This window comes from Drosophila eugracilis, unplaced genomic scaffold (assembly GCF_018153835.1).
Source record: "Drosophila eugracilis isolate 14026-0451.02 unplaced genomic scaffold, ASM1815383v1 contig_2088, whole genome shotgun sequence".
In the NCBI taxonomy this organism is placed as follows: Eukaryota; Metazoa; Arthropoda; class Insecta; order Diptera; family Drosophilidae; genus Drosophila; species Drosophila eugracilis.
This window is the reverse complement of record NW_024572964.1, coordinates 1259046-1273435: the sequence shown is the minus strand read 5'-3', so window position 1 is coordinate 1273435 and position 14390 is coordinate 1259046. Positions and strand designations below refer to the sequence as shown.

Sequence of the window (14390 nt, the reverse complement as noted above, 5' to 3'; positions counted from 1 at the left end):
TTTTGTGGAAATTTAGTTTTTCATGCTTTTTATTTGATATTTCTGTCAAAAAAGTCAAAATCATTCTTATATGCAAGATATCGATATATTACGGTATGCAGTATGCAGTAAAAAATACTTTCCTTACATGGTAATCGATACCAGCCGTAACGATACCAACATTTTGGCGCGAACCCATCACCAGGTCAACAAATAACAAATAGGAAAAACAATGAGCCGACAAACTAAATTGTTTGGAGATAAGGCTTTTGACCTTCTAAAGGAGCTAGAGAGATCCTCACAGACCATTCCCGCCTTTGATGACGATGGAGTGCGCCAGGTTCTGGAGGAGATCAAGGCGATATTCGAGGAGAACGTGGCCCAGGCATCGAGCTACAATGCTTCTGGGGACCGGAGCCTGTGGCCGCTACTCAACTACAGACATGCAGCTCTCCAGAGAAACAAGAGGTGCCTGTTAGCCTATTTATATGAAAGATGCAAAAGGATCAAGGCCTTAAGGTGGGAATTTGGACCCATAATTCCCGTGGACATTAAACAGTCGCTATGTGAACCAGAGGTGCACTTCTTCAACAACTACTCCAAGTCCCTGGCCTCGTACATGTGCAGTGCGGGCTATAACCAAGGTTTGCCCATTGATCTCACCAACAACCTCCGTCCTCCAAAATCCCTCTACATAGAGGTTCGATGCATGGAGGATTACGGGAAATTCGAGCTGGACGACGGCGAGGTTATCCACCTAAAGAAGAACAGCCAGCATTATCTGCCCAGGGCTCAGGTGGAATCTCTTGTGCGGCAGGGAATACTGCACCACATTGCTTAGATTAAATAATTTAATAATGTTTAGTACATATAAGTAAATGGTTTTAATGGTATTTTTAGAAAATGAGCACGATAATAAAAAACTACACCGTACCGTCATTCTATTTAATTACAATAAAGTACTTATATGTTGTTACTGAATTTATAAAATTTAAATTAAAGGCCTTTTAAACTGCCCGGAACAGTTTCCAACACTGAAGGGACTTTTCCTCAGCGTAGATGGTTTTTCTAGTATATCGCGCTGTGGTCACACGAATTGCGCATTATTTTCAAATTGAACGGACAAGCGGAGACGCTGCGCCCAAGTTTCTCATCGGAATTAGTGCGAAAAATAGTTAACTCGACTATTCCTTTTGTAAATAGTAGTTAAAGATCATCCCCGCTAAGTTCAGAAAACAGTAATAAACAAGACATTCCAGGAAACACACACACGACTACACATACAAGTGCAAACGCCTGGCGTCATATTTTGGACTGTACGCGGTAAAACATAAATTAATTAATTTAATTGATAACAATGGACATATCTGCTGGGAATACGTCGCGCCAGCCGCAAAAGAAATCCAACCAAAACATCCAGGTGTATGTGCGCGTCAGGTAAGTTTGTGTCTTGCATCAAATTGGGGAAACGTGAGTTGTATATCTTATATTTATTCTGTAGGCCACTCAATTCCCGGGAACGATGCATTCGATCCGCCGAAGTCGTGGATGTGGTGCCGCCAAGGGAAATAGTCACGCGTCATACGCTAGACTCCAAGCTCACCAAGAAGTTCACCTTCGACCGCAGCTTTGGCCCCGAATCCAAGCAGTGCGATGTCTACTCCGTCGTGGTGTCTCCGCTGATCGAAGAGGTTCTAAATGGCTATAACTGCACTGTTTTTGCCTATGGGCAAACGGGAACGGGCAAAACGCACACCATGGTCGGCAACGAGACCGCTGAACTGAAATCCTCCTGGGAAGATGTAAGTTTCTTATTGCGATCAGAGAAAGTTAGATGTTAAAGATCCTTAGATACCAACTATTACCATTTATGCTATAGGATATTATAGTCTGCTATAAACTTGTCTCAGTCAGTTAGTACTAGAGTCGTGGAAGAGATAAAATATTTTTATATCAGCTAGCTTTGCATTCCACTATCCATAAATCAGATTAGTTAATTTAAATAACAGGTCAAATAACCAAAGGTTTTGCATCATAACATCCTTTTTTTTGTTGCTTTAATCCCAAAGACGTTCTTTGCTAATATTAGAAAGATGGTCCAAGGGCATAAAAACCGGTTTCTCTATTCCAGGAACTAGCAATCTAATCTTTTTAATTTCGACTTCCCGCTTAGGACTCTGATATTGGCATAATACCGCGGGCAGTGAGTCACCTTTTCGACGAGCTCCGCTTGATGGAGGTGGAGTACACCATGCGCATTTCCTACTTGGAGCTGTACAATGAAGAGCTTTGCGATCTGCTGTCCACTGACGATACCACAAAGATACGCATTTTCGATGACAGCGCCAAGAAAGGGTCGGTTATTATCCAGGGACTGGAGGAGATACCAGTGCACGGCAAGGATGATGTGTACAAGCTGTTGGAGAAGGGTAAAGAGCGCCGCAAGACGGCCACGACATTGATGAATGCCCAATCCTCTCGATCGCACACAGTATTCTCTATAGTGGTGCACATCAGAGAGAACGGAATCGAAGGAGAAGATATGCTGAAGATCGGTAAGCTAAATCTGGTAGATTTGGCTGGCAGTGAGAACGTTTCCAAGGCGGGCAACGAAAAGGGAATACGTGTGCGGGAGACAGTAAACATTAATCAGAGTCTTTTGACTCTGGGACGAGTTATAACCGCTTTGGTAGACCGCGCTCCTCATGTTCCCTATCGCGAGTCAAAGCTTACTAGGCTGCTCCAAGAATCTTTGGGTGGCAGGACTAAGACTTCCATCATAGCCACTATATCACCGGGTCACAAAGACATCGAGGAGACCCTCAGCACTTTAGAATACGCCCATAGGGCCAAAAACATTCAAAATAAACCAGAAGTCAATCAGAAACTGACCAAGAAGACGGTACTCAAGGAATACACCGAGGAAATAGATAAGCTCAAAAGGGATCTTATGGCAGCTAGGGACAAGAATGGAATATACTTGGCCGAGGAAACCTACGGCGAGATTACCTTGAAGTTAGATTCCCAGAACCGCGAACTGAACGAGAAGATGCTGCTCCTGAAGGCTTTGAAAGATGAACTTCAGAATAAAGAAAAGATTTTCAGCGAGGTGAGCATGAGCCTTGTGGAGAAAACTCAGGAGCTAAAAAAGACTGAGGAAAACCTGATGAACACGAAGGGTACGTTGCTTCTGACCAAAAAAGTTCTGACAAAGACCAAGAGGCGCTACAAGGAGAAAAAGGAGTTGGTGGCCTCACACGTCAAGACCGAGCAGGTGCTGACAACGCAAGCGCAGGAAATTTTGGCCGCTGCTGATCTCGCTACCGACGACACCCATCAGCTTCATGGGACTATCGAAAGAAGGCGTGATGTCGACGACAAGATTCGCAGATCCTGTGATCAGTTTAAAGATCGCATGCAAGACAACTTGGAGATGATCGGTGGCAGCTTAAATTTGTATCTGGATCAGCAGACAGCCTCTAAGGAGCACCTGAGTCAGGAGATTGGTAAGATACAAAATACCCTCTTTGTCTCCACTTTTTTACTGATGTCTTTTAATGGATTCTATAGCCAACTCCAACAATGTGAGCCAGCGCCTCTCAACCAGTGTCAGCAAGAGCATTGAAATGTTGAAGAAGATTTGTACCCAATCTTTAGAAGATCAGGTGCAGGTCCAGAACAAGTTTATGGCAGAAATCTTGAAAATCAGTGATCAGCACTCCCAGAAATTTGTTGCCCAGTTAATGGAGCAGTTACAGCAGCGACAGCTTCTGATGAGCACGGAAATTCAATCAAACCTACTGGAGATGGAGGAAAACAACCAGCGACACAAAACCATGCTGGACTCCATGCAAGAGAAGTTCTCGAAAATCATCGATAGCAGTTCGCAGTCTTTGGAGACACACGTGAAACAAGTGCACCAACAGTTGGAGCAGCTCAGTGGAATGAGTTTACCAGATGCGGAGGAACTACAGCAGCTCCAAGAGGAACTGGCCAACGAACGAGCTTTGGCACAGCAAGAAGAATCTCTTCTCGAGTCGATGATGATGCAAATGGATCAGATCAAGAACTTGCGAGCCAAAAACAATGTAAGCATGTGTACTCGCCTCAACAAGATGGAGGAAAGCCGGCTGACTAGGAATCAGCGGATCGATGACACTAGAACCGGTATACAAGAGTACCAGAAATTGGGCTTTGAAGCTTCTCAAGCCGCACAAGCAGAGCTTAGCAGTCAAATGGAGACGGGAATGCTCTGTCTAGATCAAAGTGTTGCCAACTGCTCCATGCTCAAGGTGCATATGACAAATCTCAACCAGGGAGACACGAAGCAAACGGAAGGTAATGTTGGTTCAAGTCGCCTGCACCATCAGCAGGTGGAATTCATCTGTCTAGAGAGTAAAAATCAGATGGAAGCGCTGCAAGAGAAAAACAATGCTAATCTGGATCAGATTGTGGACGAGAGACAGCAGATCATTACTGAGGACAGGCAGCGTTTTATTGGGCATTCCACTGTAGCCACAGATCTTGTGCAGGTATTAACACGGCAAACCACCGAGCATGCCGCACTCCAACGGCAGCAACTGCAGATTTGTGAGCAGGAGCTTGTTCGCTTCCAACAGACCGAGTTAAAGACATATGCACCGACTGGGACCACTCCCTCCAAAAGGGACTTTGTTTATCCACGCACCCTGGTGGCCACGTCGCCGCATCAGGAGATTGTAAGGCGCTATCGGCAGGAACAGGACTGGTCGGACCTGGACACCACAGCCACTATAGATGAGGTAATAACCCACAAATAGTGCCTATTAAAACCATTAAAACTTGTTTCGCATTCCGCAGTGCAGCGAGGGTGAAAATGAGGACTCCCTGCATTCCGTCCAGGAGTTATCTGAAACCGAAACTATAATGAATTCAACGCCAATTGATCCCGTGGATGGTGTTAATATGAAGCGTGGTTGCGGCACTACTCGAAACTCCAATTCGAATGCTCTTAAACCTCCGGTTGCCTCTGGTGGCAAACGCAGTAGCTCCCTGTCCCGCTCCCTTACCCCAAGAAAATCGTCTCCTCGAGGTTCTCCCGCCTTCGACAGGGTAAGTCAAGAGATCAAGTGCACAAATGCTAATGACTAAACAAACAAATGACCCGGATAAAATATCAATTTTATTTATTTTTAATATTTTTAGCACAACAAAGAAAACGTGGCCTGATCGCGTCTGATGACAATAGTACTCTACCCTGTAACGCGTTGACGTTAGTGGAATTCGAATCGTTTTGTTTGCTTGGCTCTTCTGGATATTCTTTTTAGTCTGTATATCAATCTTGGAATTTCGTACATTTATTATTTAAATAAACTTAGTATGTAAAGTTAACGAAACCTTGAGGCTTCAGTTCGATTGCCGGTTCAAGATTTATTAAACCTTTAACATAAAGAGACTTCGGTAGATGTCGAAGTTCGATGTATAATTGAAATTCTTTATTTTTCGATCTATTTATGTAAAGTAAGAAAACCTATCGTTATTATGAAAGCGAATCGGTTCCGTATAGTTAAAGAGCCTCTAAATCAACATCTTTAGGTTAAAAAATTTGTTTCATTTTCTAAATATAATCTCATTCCCAAATTCAAATTGTTTCCAAATGCCTAACTTATTCATTTTTATATCAATGAGTGTATCCTTCCTAATTTTAATGATCAAAAGTGATGTATTTTTAATAACCTAACTATTTAAGACTAATCTTCATCCTGCTCGTCGTCATCATCTTTGAGAATGCCCAGACGACGAGCCACCTCCTTGACATTGGCAATGAACTCCTCCTGGACAAGGTTAAAACTCATGGCCAACAAGGCAATGCCGAAGAGAAGGTACAACGAACAATAAGCAATGGACTGCTCCGATTCATCTTTCACTCCTTTGGCAGGCACAAAGTCTCCAAATCCTGAGAAGAAATATAACATCAGAAGAAGTATTAATGAAATGTATGAGCACATTTACCGATTGTGGTCAGAGTAATGAAGCAAAAGTAGGCGGAGTCCAGGAAGGACCACTTCTCCCAGTAGGCAAAAAGGACCGCTCCTCCGAGGATATAGCTGACCACCAAAAACACACAGAGCCAAATGGGCACGGGTCGATCCTTGGGCAACAGATCTCCATAGTCACCGTACTCATCCCCGTTCATCGAGTCATCCTCATCGTAGTCATAACTCGGACGTCGTCGGATTTGCCGTTGGACTGGAAAGCCCATGGGTGACATAATTCTCGGGGAGGGAGGCAACCGTTCAGCTCGTTCCCGTCGTCGATTTTTTCTGGGTTCACGACTTCTAGAGTGATGGCGTTCTGGTGGATAATCCTCGTAGTTATTGTCACCATAAAGGGACCCTTCATCGAAGCTTTCTTCCACGTAGTCCTCGTAACGTCCTTGGGAGTGACCCCGTCTATCCCGACGATGATCTCGTCCTGGTGGAGGAGCGTCGTAATCGGGTAATTCAAGATGGTTGCCATATCGAGAAGATTGCCTGCCCAGACTTCCGGCTCTTCTGCCATTATTCTGTCTATGAGAACTATGAGGTGGTGGCTGCGGGGATCGCTCTCTCTCCCGATCTCTTTGGCGTTGCCTCTGGTGAGCAGATCTCGGCATAGATTGACTTCTTGGCGCTGACTGCCTTCTATTGCCACCGCTGCCGAAGTCATCGAGGGCGTACCTATTTGGTATAATTGGTGTTTTCCTCACCACATCCTCATCCACATCTTCGTAGTGGGAGGAAACATGCCTGGGATCCACGGATTTGGCCCTACTCCTTCCAGGAGCCGAATGAAGACGATGCAGTTCCCTGGAAGCTTTCGAGGAATCCTGATTGTGAGGCGATCGAACTGAGCGCACACTGGCGGCTCTTTTAGTAGGCGGTGGCATGTCGCTAAAGTCTTCAATGGATCCTGCATCCAAATGGGATCTGGAATATCGCTCCCTTTCCACTGTGTGTCTGTCCCTCATGCGATCTCGTTGCCTCTGCCGACTGCTATAGCGATTGGATCGGTTTATAGTCTGGGTCTCGTACTCATCCGCGTAAATAGTGTGTCGCTGACGAGGATCATGGTATGAATGTTGCTGCTGGCGACGATTACGGCCACCCCCACTGCTCCGATGTCCGAACTCGCGGTCGTCGTATCCTCTGCCCATGGTGCGAAGTTCCGGATCGGAGTAAGCATGGCCCATAGAGGGACCCAGTCCGGAGTCATTTCCTGATCGCTGGGTCATCTTCATGGAGCGCCGGAAGGACGGAGGCGGCTGGGAACGAGCGTGTCGCTGGGAGCGCATTGATCTCTGTCGGGATCGGGCATTCCTCGGACGTTTGGCAGTGCGGGTGCACACATAGCAGCAAATTCTCCAGTACAGAAACCTATTGGGAGTCAAGGTACATGTTAGTAGCCTATTCTGTACTGAACTAGGTTCATACATCTTCCAGCTCAACTCACCGGAATGATGTGGCCATGACATCGCCAATGTTGGACAGGCAGATGAGCATCAGCGGAATGCCCACGATGGCGTAGAAAATCGTTGTCACCTTGCCCCAATCCGTGCGCGGCGATATGTGGCCATAGCCTGTCCAGAATATGATAAAGAATTTAACATTACTCCAATCCAAAAAGGTAAGTCTGATTTTAAGTCATGATCGTGGCTTTACCTTCAACCTTGTGACCGCAGAGTTCTTGAAATACTAATGAGTCTAAGACCCGCTAAGGTCTAATCTGTCTGCACTTCTTTTTGTACAAGCCAAGCCCATTATCGCTCCCAAAAAGCAAACAGCAAACAATTGCCAACATGGTATTTCAAGTCCGCCGCTTTTGGTCTTTACGGAAGTGTGCAAATTCATAGATAGCATTCTGCCCCCTTCTGCCTTCTTGCTAAATTCTATCTGATGGGAGGCGGTCACTAAACCCATTTGTGTGTTAGCCATAAATCCATATCGGGGAATTGTGCAAATGAAAAAGTTAAAACGAAGCTTCCATCATCAAAAGCTGGAGCTAATAAACTTATTTAATGAAAATTTATACAGCTTAAAGTCGATGTGCTAAATGCCCTAAACTGGTTAACTATTGCACTTTCGTAGGAAAGATTCTCTTTTAAGCTTAAGTATCTTAAGAACTAAAATCGAATGGTTTTATTTCATACAGATTATAAATGAACTTCTAAGTAGAGTCACTATGCTCCTTGTTAGGGTATACTAATAATCTGAAATTCCCATCGTTAAAATCTAAATCTGAACCGTCAGAAAAGATAATCACGATCGGTCAGTGGCGTTTGACCTTGCCGTTGTTTTGACCACAGACAATTGGATGGCAGCGATTCCACTTTTGGTTTCATTTGACACGCTCCACACACCCTCGCTCCCTTTCCGGCCCATCACCACCCGTGGAACGAACCCATTTTTAGAGGTCACCCACGTGCTGGGTGCTCACCTAACTGTGTCCGAACTGGATTTTTGACCTGTGACTTGGGCCCTGCAAAAGGGAATATTTACCAAGTCATGTTGATTTCCAGGAATGGGGTTTTGGGTCGATCAATGAGCAATTACATAATGATTTATGCGATTTCAACGTGATTACCGAGTGGACAAAACCAACTGCCCGAATCATCCGCTTGCCTCATTGGTTCCTGGGCGGAACGCGCTCCTCTTCTCGGCAATCTGGTCGCGCTTCAGGTGAATCAACGATACGATACGTGGGCCCAAGATTTCTGAAGCGTCTGGCACGATCGTTGATTCATTGGCCGGGCAGTCGCCAAATCCCCACCTGCGGCTGCCCTCGTCGCTTGACTGAGTTTGTGCGTCGTCATCGGCGCTGATGTCTCTGTTTTTTTTTCGGTTCTCGGGTGCGGTTATATAAGTAGCGTGCGCCGGTCGCATATCCGAACTATTCTGTTGCGGGAGCTTGCCGCGACCAAGCGCAAAATACGGGTCACTGTGTGATCGAATAAGTCGGACAAACAAAGACAGCGAAACCATCATGCAAATTTGTTGCCTCATCATCGCTTTAGGCCTCCTTGGATTAGTGGCGGCCAAGTCTTCGGAGCAAGATGGAGATCAGTGGGTTTGGCGATCTTACAATCGAAGGGAGCGCTCCTTTCGGGACATCAATCGCAGTTCCCCCATAAGGAATTCCTATGACCAAAAGCTGAGACGGGAGCCTACCACACGAAGACCTCTTCCAGGAGAACCAGAGAACGATGAGATTGAGGATTATGCCGATGTGGAACCCACACGGAGTTCGGATACGCCCAACGTCGGCACCCGTCAGTTCAATCCCTACGGTGGGCAGACTAATGCTGGACAATTTGGAGGAGTTGGAGGCTATGGCGGCAATCCGGGAGTGCTAGTGGGACCCGGAGGACCCACTGGAATCATTGGAAGACCTCAGCTGTACCCCAGCCCATACCAGCCAGGCTATGGCGGATTCTCGGGAGCTCAGAATGGCATTGGTGGTTATCCTGGAGGATATGCAGGAGTGGGACAGGGACTTCCCGGTGCTGGATTCCCCGGAACTAACGTGGGAGGTGGCTTTAACAATTACCCGGGCAATGGACTTGGTTTAAACCAATTCCCCAGCACCGGACAATACCCGTATGGCTCTTATCCAGGAGGAGATTTCAATGGTAATCAGTTTGCGGCCCCAGGAGGACAATTTCCGGGGCTTGGACAGTACCCTAATCAACAGTTTGGAGGACCTCAGTACACCGAGGGTTACGGCCTAGCAGGAGGATTGGGCTTGGGTCAGTTAGGAGTTGGAAACAGTGGTATTGGGTACGGTGGTAGTTTTCCGCCTCTAGGAGGCTTCGGCTACGACGAGAACTCCGCAGCTGCGGCCGAGGGTAAAAGCGCTAAAAGTGTGGCTGCCTCACCCAGGAAGGTGAATGATAAGCTAAGTAAGAAGGTCTAGGAAGACGAACTTGGAGCTCAAAGAGAAGCAGTCCTTCGCACTGAACTAAAAAGATCTGCAATCGAATTTATAAGCCCATTGATTCCTTATCAAACTATTCCTTCTAGGCTCAGTTGTAAATAGCTCCCTTATCCTAGACATAGCTTAGTGTTAGATTAAGAAAATAAATCCCAATCCTTACCCAACTATGTTTAAAAGACTTTGGTTCTTAGATTTCCTCACCTATGGTGGTTATTACTATGATGGAGTAAAACAGGGATCCAGCAAAGGTCCACTGGGACTTGCGCAGGTCCTCGTCGCCATCCCAGCCGTCGGCCTTGATAGCCGTAAGAATCTGCTTTTCAAAATTGGCCAGATGCTTACTGACATTGGCCATCCAGTCGCTTTCTCTCAGGACCACGGCATCATCTGACAGAAGCCAAATATTCTCCGTGAGATTAAAGCGAAGATTCTGTATATCACGCTTGACCTGCACAAGAATGGAATAGGTTTAGTTTCTTTTCACTTAGTAAGATCGCCCACCTACCTCCAGTTCGTGGGGTCGTTCTAGGTGCTGAAATAGGTAGGCACCACCTACGCAATAGGAAACGACGAGAAGCACGAGCAGCACATGGGACACAATGCAGGTGAGCACCTTCCATGAGAAGCATATGGCAGCCACACAACGTCCGCGTTCCGGCTTCGCTGGCTCCAACATGTGCGCCGGCAAAGACTGGGCCCGCCTACCCGACATGGTCGCCCTCCTCTGCTCTCCTTCCTTTTGGCTAATTTACCGCTCGACTGGCTGTAAATTATGAAATGCAAAAGAAACTAAATTAAGGATGGGGCCGACGAGTTGGAGGTCGACAAGGCAAATACCCTTGAGAAATAATTATTTGGATATGTTTATTGGACAGATCCTCTGAAGGAATTGGGTTATTTATAATGAATATGAAAGCAATATTACTAGTATCTGAACTGTAATCTATGGCCATAAAGTTCCCTAAATGAAGGAAAATGAACAGGATAAGGCTGCCATAACAATTAAACTAACGCCTCCAAATAAACATCCCTTTTTATCGAGTCCGATTTCCCTGGTAATCTCCGAAGGAGAAATTACTGAGAAGCCAAAAGGTAAACCAGACAGAGCTCTATGGCACAGATGTTTATATGTCCAAATATTTATTTATTTGGGTTGCTGGGGCAAGGCCGAAGAGCCGAGGGGATTAGGTGCGGAAGCCACCGAAAGACTCGACTCCATGAGACTATTTTGGGTAACACTGCCCGGCGGGGGCATTCATCTCATCGTCAAATCTCGTGCCACGCCTGTCGAGAACTCTTCTGAATCTTTTTGCTTATAGACAGAGACTACATAACAAGTCCGAGCAATTATGAACTTCGATTTCATTTGGCCAATTAGCGCTGGTAATTTATTAGCCCATCGGGATTGGGTATGGAAATGCTTTTGATGGTGATTACCGATCGCAGATCGCTTTTTGATTCGCACTGAGGGAAACTTTTCAGTTTTCCAACTTAATTTCCATGCTGTATTAGCGCTCCTTCACTCTCTATCTCTTCCCCACCGATCCGTTTCGGTCCGCACAAAGATCCGACGCACCGATCCGTACCCACAAATTCTTACTGAGGATCGCCACTGCACAGATGGACTCTCGGATCTCTCGGGAAATTGGTTTATTTTTGGTCTTACGCGAAGTTCTCTTGTGTTCCGCAGATATACAGTTTTGGAAAAACATTTATTTTCGATTTTTCTCTGGCTTTTCATTTGTTTCGTATTGTTTGGCTCTCGCGTGGATCCCAATTTGTGTTTTGTTTATGCCGACTCTCTGTTTGAAGAACTCTTCCAAGCAGCTGATACAGGTGGTCCCCCTTTTCATCTGATAATCCGTGTGATTTCCTGTTGGATTTGTGGGCATATACACGAGATTAGCTTTTATAATTTAAGCTATAATCTTTAACTTAATGGCATTTAACTATATTTATTTCAGTTTGAGTCAAGTTCCTTGTTTGTTTTTATGCTCATATCTCTATGCTTATCAAAAACCGATTAGATTCAAGTTAAACTCGGGTACTTGAGTTCCTACACCTTTGTAACTTAAGATAAGAGCTGCAGCTGAGACTATTTTTAGTAATTTGGCTGAGGGCTGATGGCCTTAGTCGACATTCAATTGCCGGAAAGAGCCTTGCAGTCCGAAAAGGCTCTCGAAGTCGACGGGCTGTCCCACTCGGAGGCTCTCGTCGGTTCCGTAGTTCTTCTCCTCCTCCCAGTAGTTCCTGTAGGCCAGAATACGCTTCTCCCAATCCAACAAGAGTTCCGAAATTGAGCCATTTTCACCTCCGTATTCCACTGGCAAATACTTCTTGGGGATCTGATCATAGAGGGCTTCCCATTTGGTTCCATGGACGTAGAGCTATGGGTGTAGAAGGGGTATATAGTATACTACTTAATTTTCATTCACATTTCTACTTACCCGTCCTTGCTGTTTCTTCGACATCATGGGCTTGATCATGTTGAAGACAGTCTCGAAGCCATTGGGCGTGTTGATAAAGTGAATTCCCTGTGGTCGAAGGGGCAGAGCTTCTTCCTGGAACACGGTCATCTTCTTGGCAAATGAGGGGGTCATCTGCAGGAAGTGCCCCGTGGTGACATTGGAAAGGTCCAGAATGGATATAAGTCCGTTCACGATGGCCACATCATCTTCATCGAGCATAATCTGCTGCATGAGACCCCCGGCGCGATTTATCTCCTGGAAAGTGTACTTGCTCGGATCGTATGAAGCCATGCGAATCATGGCCAAACGCGGCCCATTATCGTTCAGAGGACGTGGCAGAATAACTATAGTACTAGGGAATGATTCAACTTTTAGTAAGTGAAAGATTTGGGGTCTTTTTCCAATGAACTCACCCTAGCTTAAAGATATCCAGCAGTTTTTCTACATCGACATTGTGACCCAGGTAAAACTCTGGGTACTTTGTTCGGAGTGTGTAGAACTTATCGATCTTGGCCTTGGTCCTTTCCAAACTAAACTTGCAGCCGCGCAGGAAGTTCACCAGGAACTGATCATCTGTGCGGGCTTTCAGGTGGGGCTGTTGCTTAATCCAATCCCTCAGGGCGGCAATATCATCGTCCAACTTATTTGGCACCTCGTTCAGCTTCTCGATGGCAGTCTTCTGAAGCTCAGGACTCAACGGGCGGATAGACGGCATCTTGTTAGGGTCTCTCAGACGGTCGACGAGCGAATGTTGATGGTCAACCTGGCATTTGTGAGGTTCAAGTTGAAATCGATAAGCTATCGCCTGAAAACTGATAACCATGCAATGAAATAGTCGCCAAGAAGAACAGCAGAGCTTATCGAAAGCGTTTTATTATGGCTTTATGGCCCAGATGAGTTTACAGGTATTTTAACCGATTCAGTCGATGACCAACCGGCGGAAAGAGCCATCTACCCCGAAGTGGCTCTCTGCGGGATCCAATTTCAAGGGTTCTTCGCGCAACTTGTCATTTGTTCCGAAATGCTGGCATTCCTCAAAGTAGCTGCGATAACTGGAGAGCTTAGCCTCCATCTCGGTGGTTATGTCTTTCATGGTGCCTTTAGTACCTCCATACTCCACTGGAAGATAATGCTTGGGAACTCGCTCAAAGATAGCCTCTGGGTCGGAGCTAACTGAGACCTGGAAAGAAGACAGTTACAATGATGTCCCAAAGAAATTGTCAGGATCCTACCCTCTCTTTAATTTTATCCGGAAACCATCCCAGCAGTGACTTGAAGCCGATCTCAAAAGCCTTGGGCACATTGATGAAATGGATTCCTTTCTGGCGCGTTGGCATTGCCTCGTCTGCATAGGCCGAGAATTTGCTGAGAAGTTGCGGCTGGAGGGCAAACAGGTTCGCTCCGCTGACTCCACTCATGTCCATAATCTCCAGGTATCCACTGACCGAGGAGTTATCGTCCTCCAGCATCATGATCTCGCCAAACATGGAACCCACTCGAATGATGTCCTGGAACTTGAATTTATTGATATCATAGGAACCAGCTCGAATTATGGTCACAGCTGGCCCGGTATCCTCTTTGTCAAGGGGAATGCGCAAGATAACCCTGCAAGGATACCATTCGAAGGATAGAGTTGAAGTCCATTGAAAGGAAAGTAGCACTGCTTACCCCATTCGGATAATCTCCAGCACCTGGGAATCATCCGCCAAGCGATGTTCGTTGAAGACCTCAGGTATTACCGCTTGCAAGCTGTAAAAGCGATCAATCTTTTGCTTGGCCTTCTCCAGACTAAACTTGGATCCTCTGAGGAAGCTGACCAGGAACTGATCCTCGAGACAGGCACAGATATGAGGTTGCTTCTTCAGCCATTCCTTCAAGGTAGCTACGTCTGATTCCACTCGACTTGGCACTTCGTTCAGCTCCTCGATAGCCACCTTCTGAAGAGCCGGCGGTAAGGGGCGAATGGGATTAGAGCCTTCAATCATTTTGGTA

At 46.1% G+C, this 14390-nt stretch overlaps 6 protein-coding genes across 7 annotated transcripts; 3 read left to right on the top strand and 3 right to left on the bottom strand.

Annotated features, from left to right (window-relative positions):
* Positions 1 to 138: 138 nt before the first annotated feature.
* LOC108102779 (DNA replication complex GINS protein PSF1-like) lies at positions 139 to 912 on the top strand. Its single transcript, XM_017207939.2, has one exon. The coding sequence runs from the start codon at positions 212 to 214 to the stop codon at positions 818 to 820; it is 609 nt and encodes a 202-aa protein (XP_017063428.1). The 5' UTR covers positions 139 to 211; the 3' UTR covers positions 821 to 912.
* Positions 913 to 1075: 163 nt separating this feature from the next.
* On the top strand, positions 1076 to 5349 carry LOC108102848 (kinesin-like protein Klp61F). 2 transcript variants are annotated; one of them, XM_017208045.2, is made up of 7 exons: positions 1076 to 1174; positions 1239 to 1416; positions 1481 to 1781; positions 2153 to 3485; positions 3550 to 4760; positions 4819 to 5070; positions 5164 to 5349. In XM_017208045.2, the coding sequence occupies exons 2-7, from the start codon at positions 1337 to 1339 to the stop codon at positions 5185 to 5187; spliced, it is 3201 nt and encodes a 1066-aa protein (XP_017063534.1). In that variant the 5' UTR covers positions 1076 to 1174; positions 1239 to 1336; the 3' UTR covers positions 5188 to 5349. The 2 variants fall into 2 exon arrangements, with proteins under 2 accessions (XP_017063534.1, XP_017063532.1); XM_017208043.2 differs by having other exon boundaries at positions 1076 to 1184.
* Positions 5123 to 11506, bottom strand: LOC108102849. Its single transcript, XM_017208046.1, has 6 exons — positions 11368 to 11506; positions 10436 to 10693; positions 10132 to 10378; positions 7450 to 7576; positions 5971 to 7373; positions 5123 to 5914 (listed from the first exon to the last, which is right to left on the bottom strand). Exons 2-6 carry the CDS (start codon positions 10640 to 10642, stop codon positions 5709 to 5711), a joined length of 2190 nt encoding a protein of 729 aa, XP_017063535.1. The 5' UTR covers positions 10643 to 10693; positions 11368 to 11506; the 3' UTR covers positions 5123 to 5708.
* LOC108102850 (glycine-rich cell wall structural protein 1) lies at positions 8904 to 10094 on the top strand. Its single transcript, XM_017208047.1, has one exon. It carries the CDS (start codon positions 8980 to 8982, stop codon positions 9907 to 9909), a length of 930 nt encoding a protein of 309 aa, XP_017063536.1. The 5' UTR covers positions 8904 to 8979; the 3' UTR covers positions 9910 to 10094.
* Positions 11507 to 11623: 117 nt separating the features above from the next.
* On the bottom strand, positions 11624 to 13140 carry LOC108102781 (alpha-tocopherol transfer protein). The gene is made up of 3 exons (XM_017207942.2): positions 12812 to 13140; positions 12378 to 12750; positions 11624 to 12317 (listed from the first exon to the last, which is right to left on the bottom strand). Exons 1-3 carry the CDS (start codon positions 13111 to 13113, stop codon positions 12060 to 12062), a joined length of 933 nt encoding a protein of 310 aa, XP_017063431.1. The 5' UTR covers positions 13114 to 13140; the 3' UTR covers positions 11624 to 12059.
* A 115-nt stretch (positions 13141 to 13255) lies between these two features.
* LOC108102784 (alpha-tocopherol transfer protein) lies at positions 13256 to 14383 on the bottom strand. Its single transcript, XM_017207945.1, has 3 exons — positions 14067 to 14383; positions 13631 to 14003; positions 13256 to 13578 (listed from the first exon to the last, which is right to left on the bottom strand). The coding sequence occupies exons 1-3, from the start codon at positions 14381 to 14383 to the stop codon at positions 13318 to 13320; spliced, it is 951 nt and encodes a 316-aa protein (XP_017063434.1). The 3' UTR covers positions 13256 to 13317.
* Positions 14384 to 14390: the final 7 nt, after the last annotated feature.

What these genes read in the sequence shown, in the direction of transcription:
- LOC108102779 (XM_017207939.2), top strand. Translation starts at nt 212, where the DNA reads ATGAGCCGACAAACTAAATTGTTTGGAGATAAGGCTTTTGACCTTCTA.
- LOC108102848 (XM_017208045.2), top strand. Translation starts at nt 1,337, where the DNA reads ATGGACATATCTGCTGGGAATACGTCGCGCCAGCCGCAAAAGAAATCC. An exon ending in CAGGTGTATGTGCGCGTCAG is followed by an intron (nt 1,417 to 1,480) that starts GTAAGTTTGTGT and finishes TTTATTCTGTAG; the next exon opens with GCCACTCAATTCCCGGGAAC. An exon ending in CCACAGCCACTATAGATGAG is followed by an intron (nt 4,761 to 4,818) that starts GTAATAACCCAC and finishes CGCATTCCGCAG; the next exon opens with TGCAGCGAGGGTGAAAATGA.
- LOC108102850 (XM_017208047.1), top strand. Translation starts at nt 8,980, where the DNA reads ATGCAAATTTGTTGCCTCATCATCGCTTTAGGCCTCCTTGGATTAGTG.
- LOC108102849 (XM_017208046.1), bottom strand. Translation starts at nt 10,642, where the DNA reads ATGTCGGGTAGGCGGGCCCAGTCTTTGCCGGCGCACATGTTGGAGCCA. An exon ending in AACGACCCCACGAACTGGAG is followed by an intron (nt 10,379 to 10,435) that starts GTAGGTGGGCGA and finishes ATTCTTGTGCAG; the next exon opens with GTCAAGCGTGATATACAGAA. An exon ending in CATTACTCTGACCACAATCG is followed by an intron (nt 5,915 to 5,970) that starts GTAAATGTGCTC and finishes ATTTCTTCTCAG; the next exon opens with GATTTGGAGACTTTGTGCCT.
- LOC108102781 (XM_017207942.2), bottom strand. Translation starts at nt 13,113, where the DNA reads ATGCCGTCTATCCGCCCGTTGAGTCCTGAGCTTCAGAAGACTGCCATC. An exon ending in CTGGATATCTTTAAGCTAGG is followed by an intron (nt 12,751 to 12,811) that starts GTGAGTTCATTG and finishes ATCATTCCCTAG; the next exon opens with TACTATAGTTATTCTGCCAC. An exon ending in CGAAGAAACAGCAAGGACGG is followed by an intron (nt 12,318 to 12,377) that starts GTAAGTAGAAAT and finishes CTACACCCATAG; the next exon opens with CTCTACGTCCATGGAACCAA.
- LOC108102784 (XM_017207945.1), bottom strand. Translation starts at nt 14,383, where the DNA reads ATGATTGAAGGCTCTAATCCCATTCGCCCCTTACCGCCGGCTCTTCAG. An exon ending in CTGGAGATTATCCGAATGGG is followed by an intron (nt 14,004 to 14,066) that starts GTAAGCAGTGCT and finishes GTATCCTTGCAG; the next exon opens with GGTTATCTTGCGCATTCCCC. An exon ending in CGGATAAAATTAAAGAGAGG is followed by an intron (nt 13,579 to 13,630) that starts GTAGGATCCTGA and finishes TCTTCTTTCCAG; the next exon opens with GTCTCAGTTAGCTCCGACCC.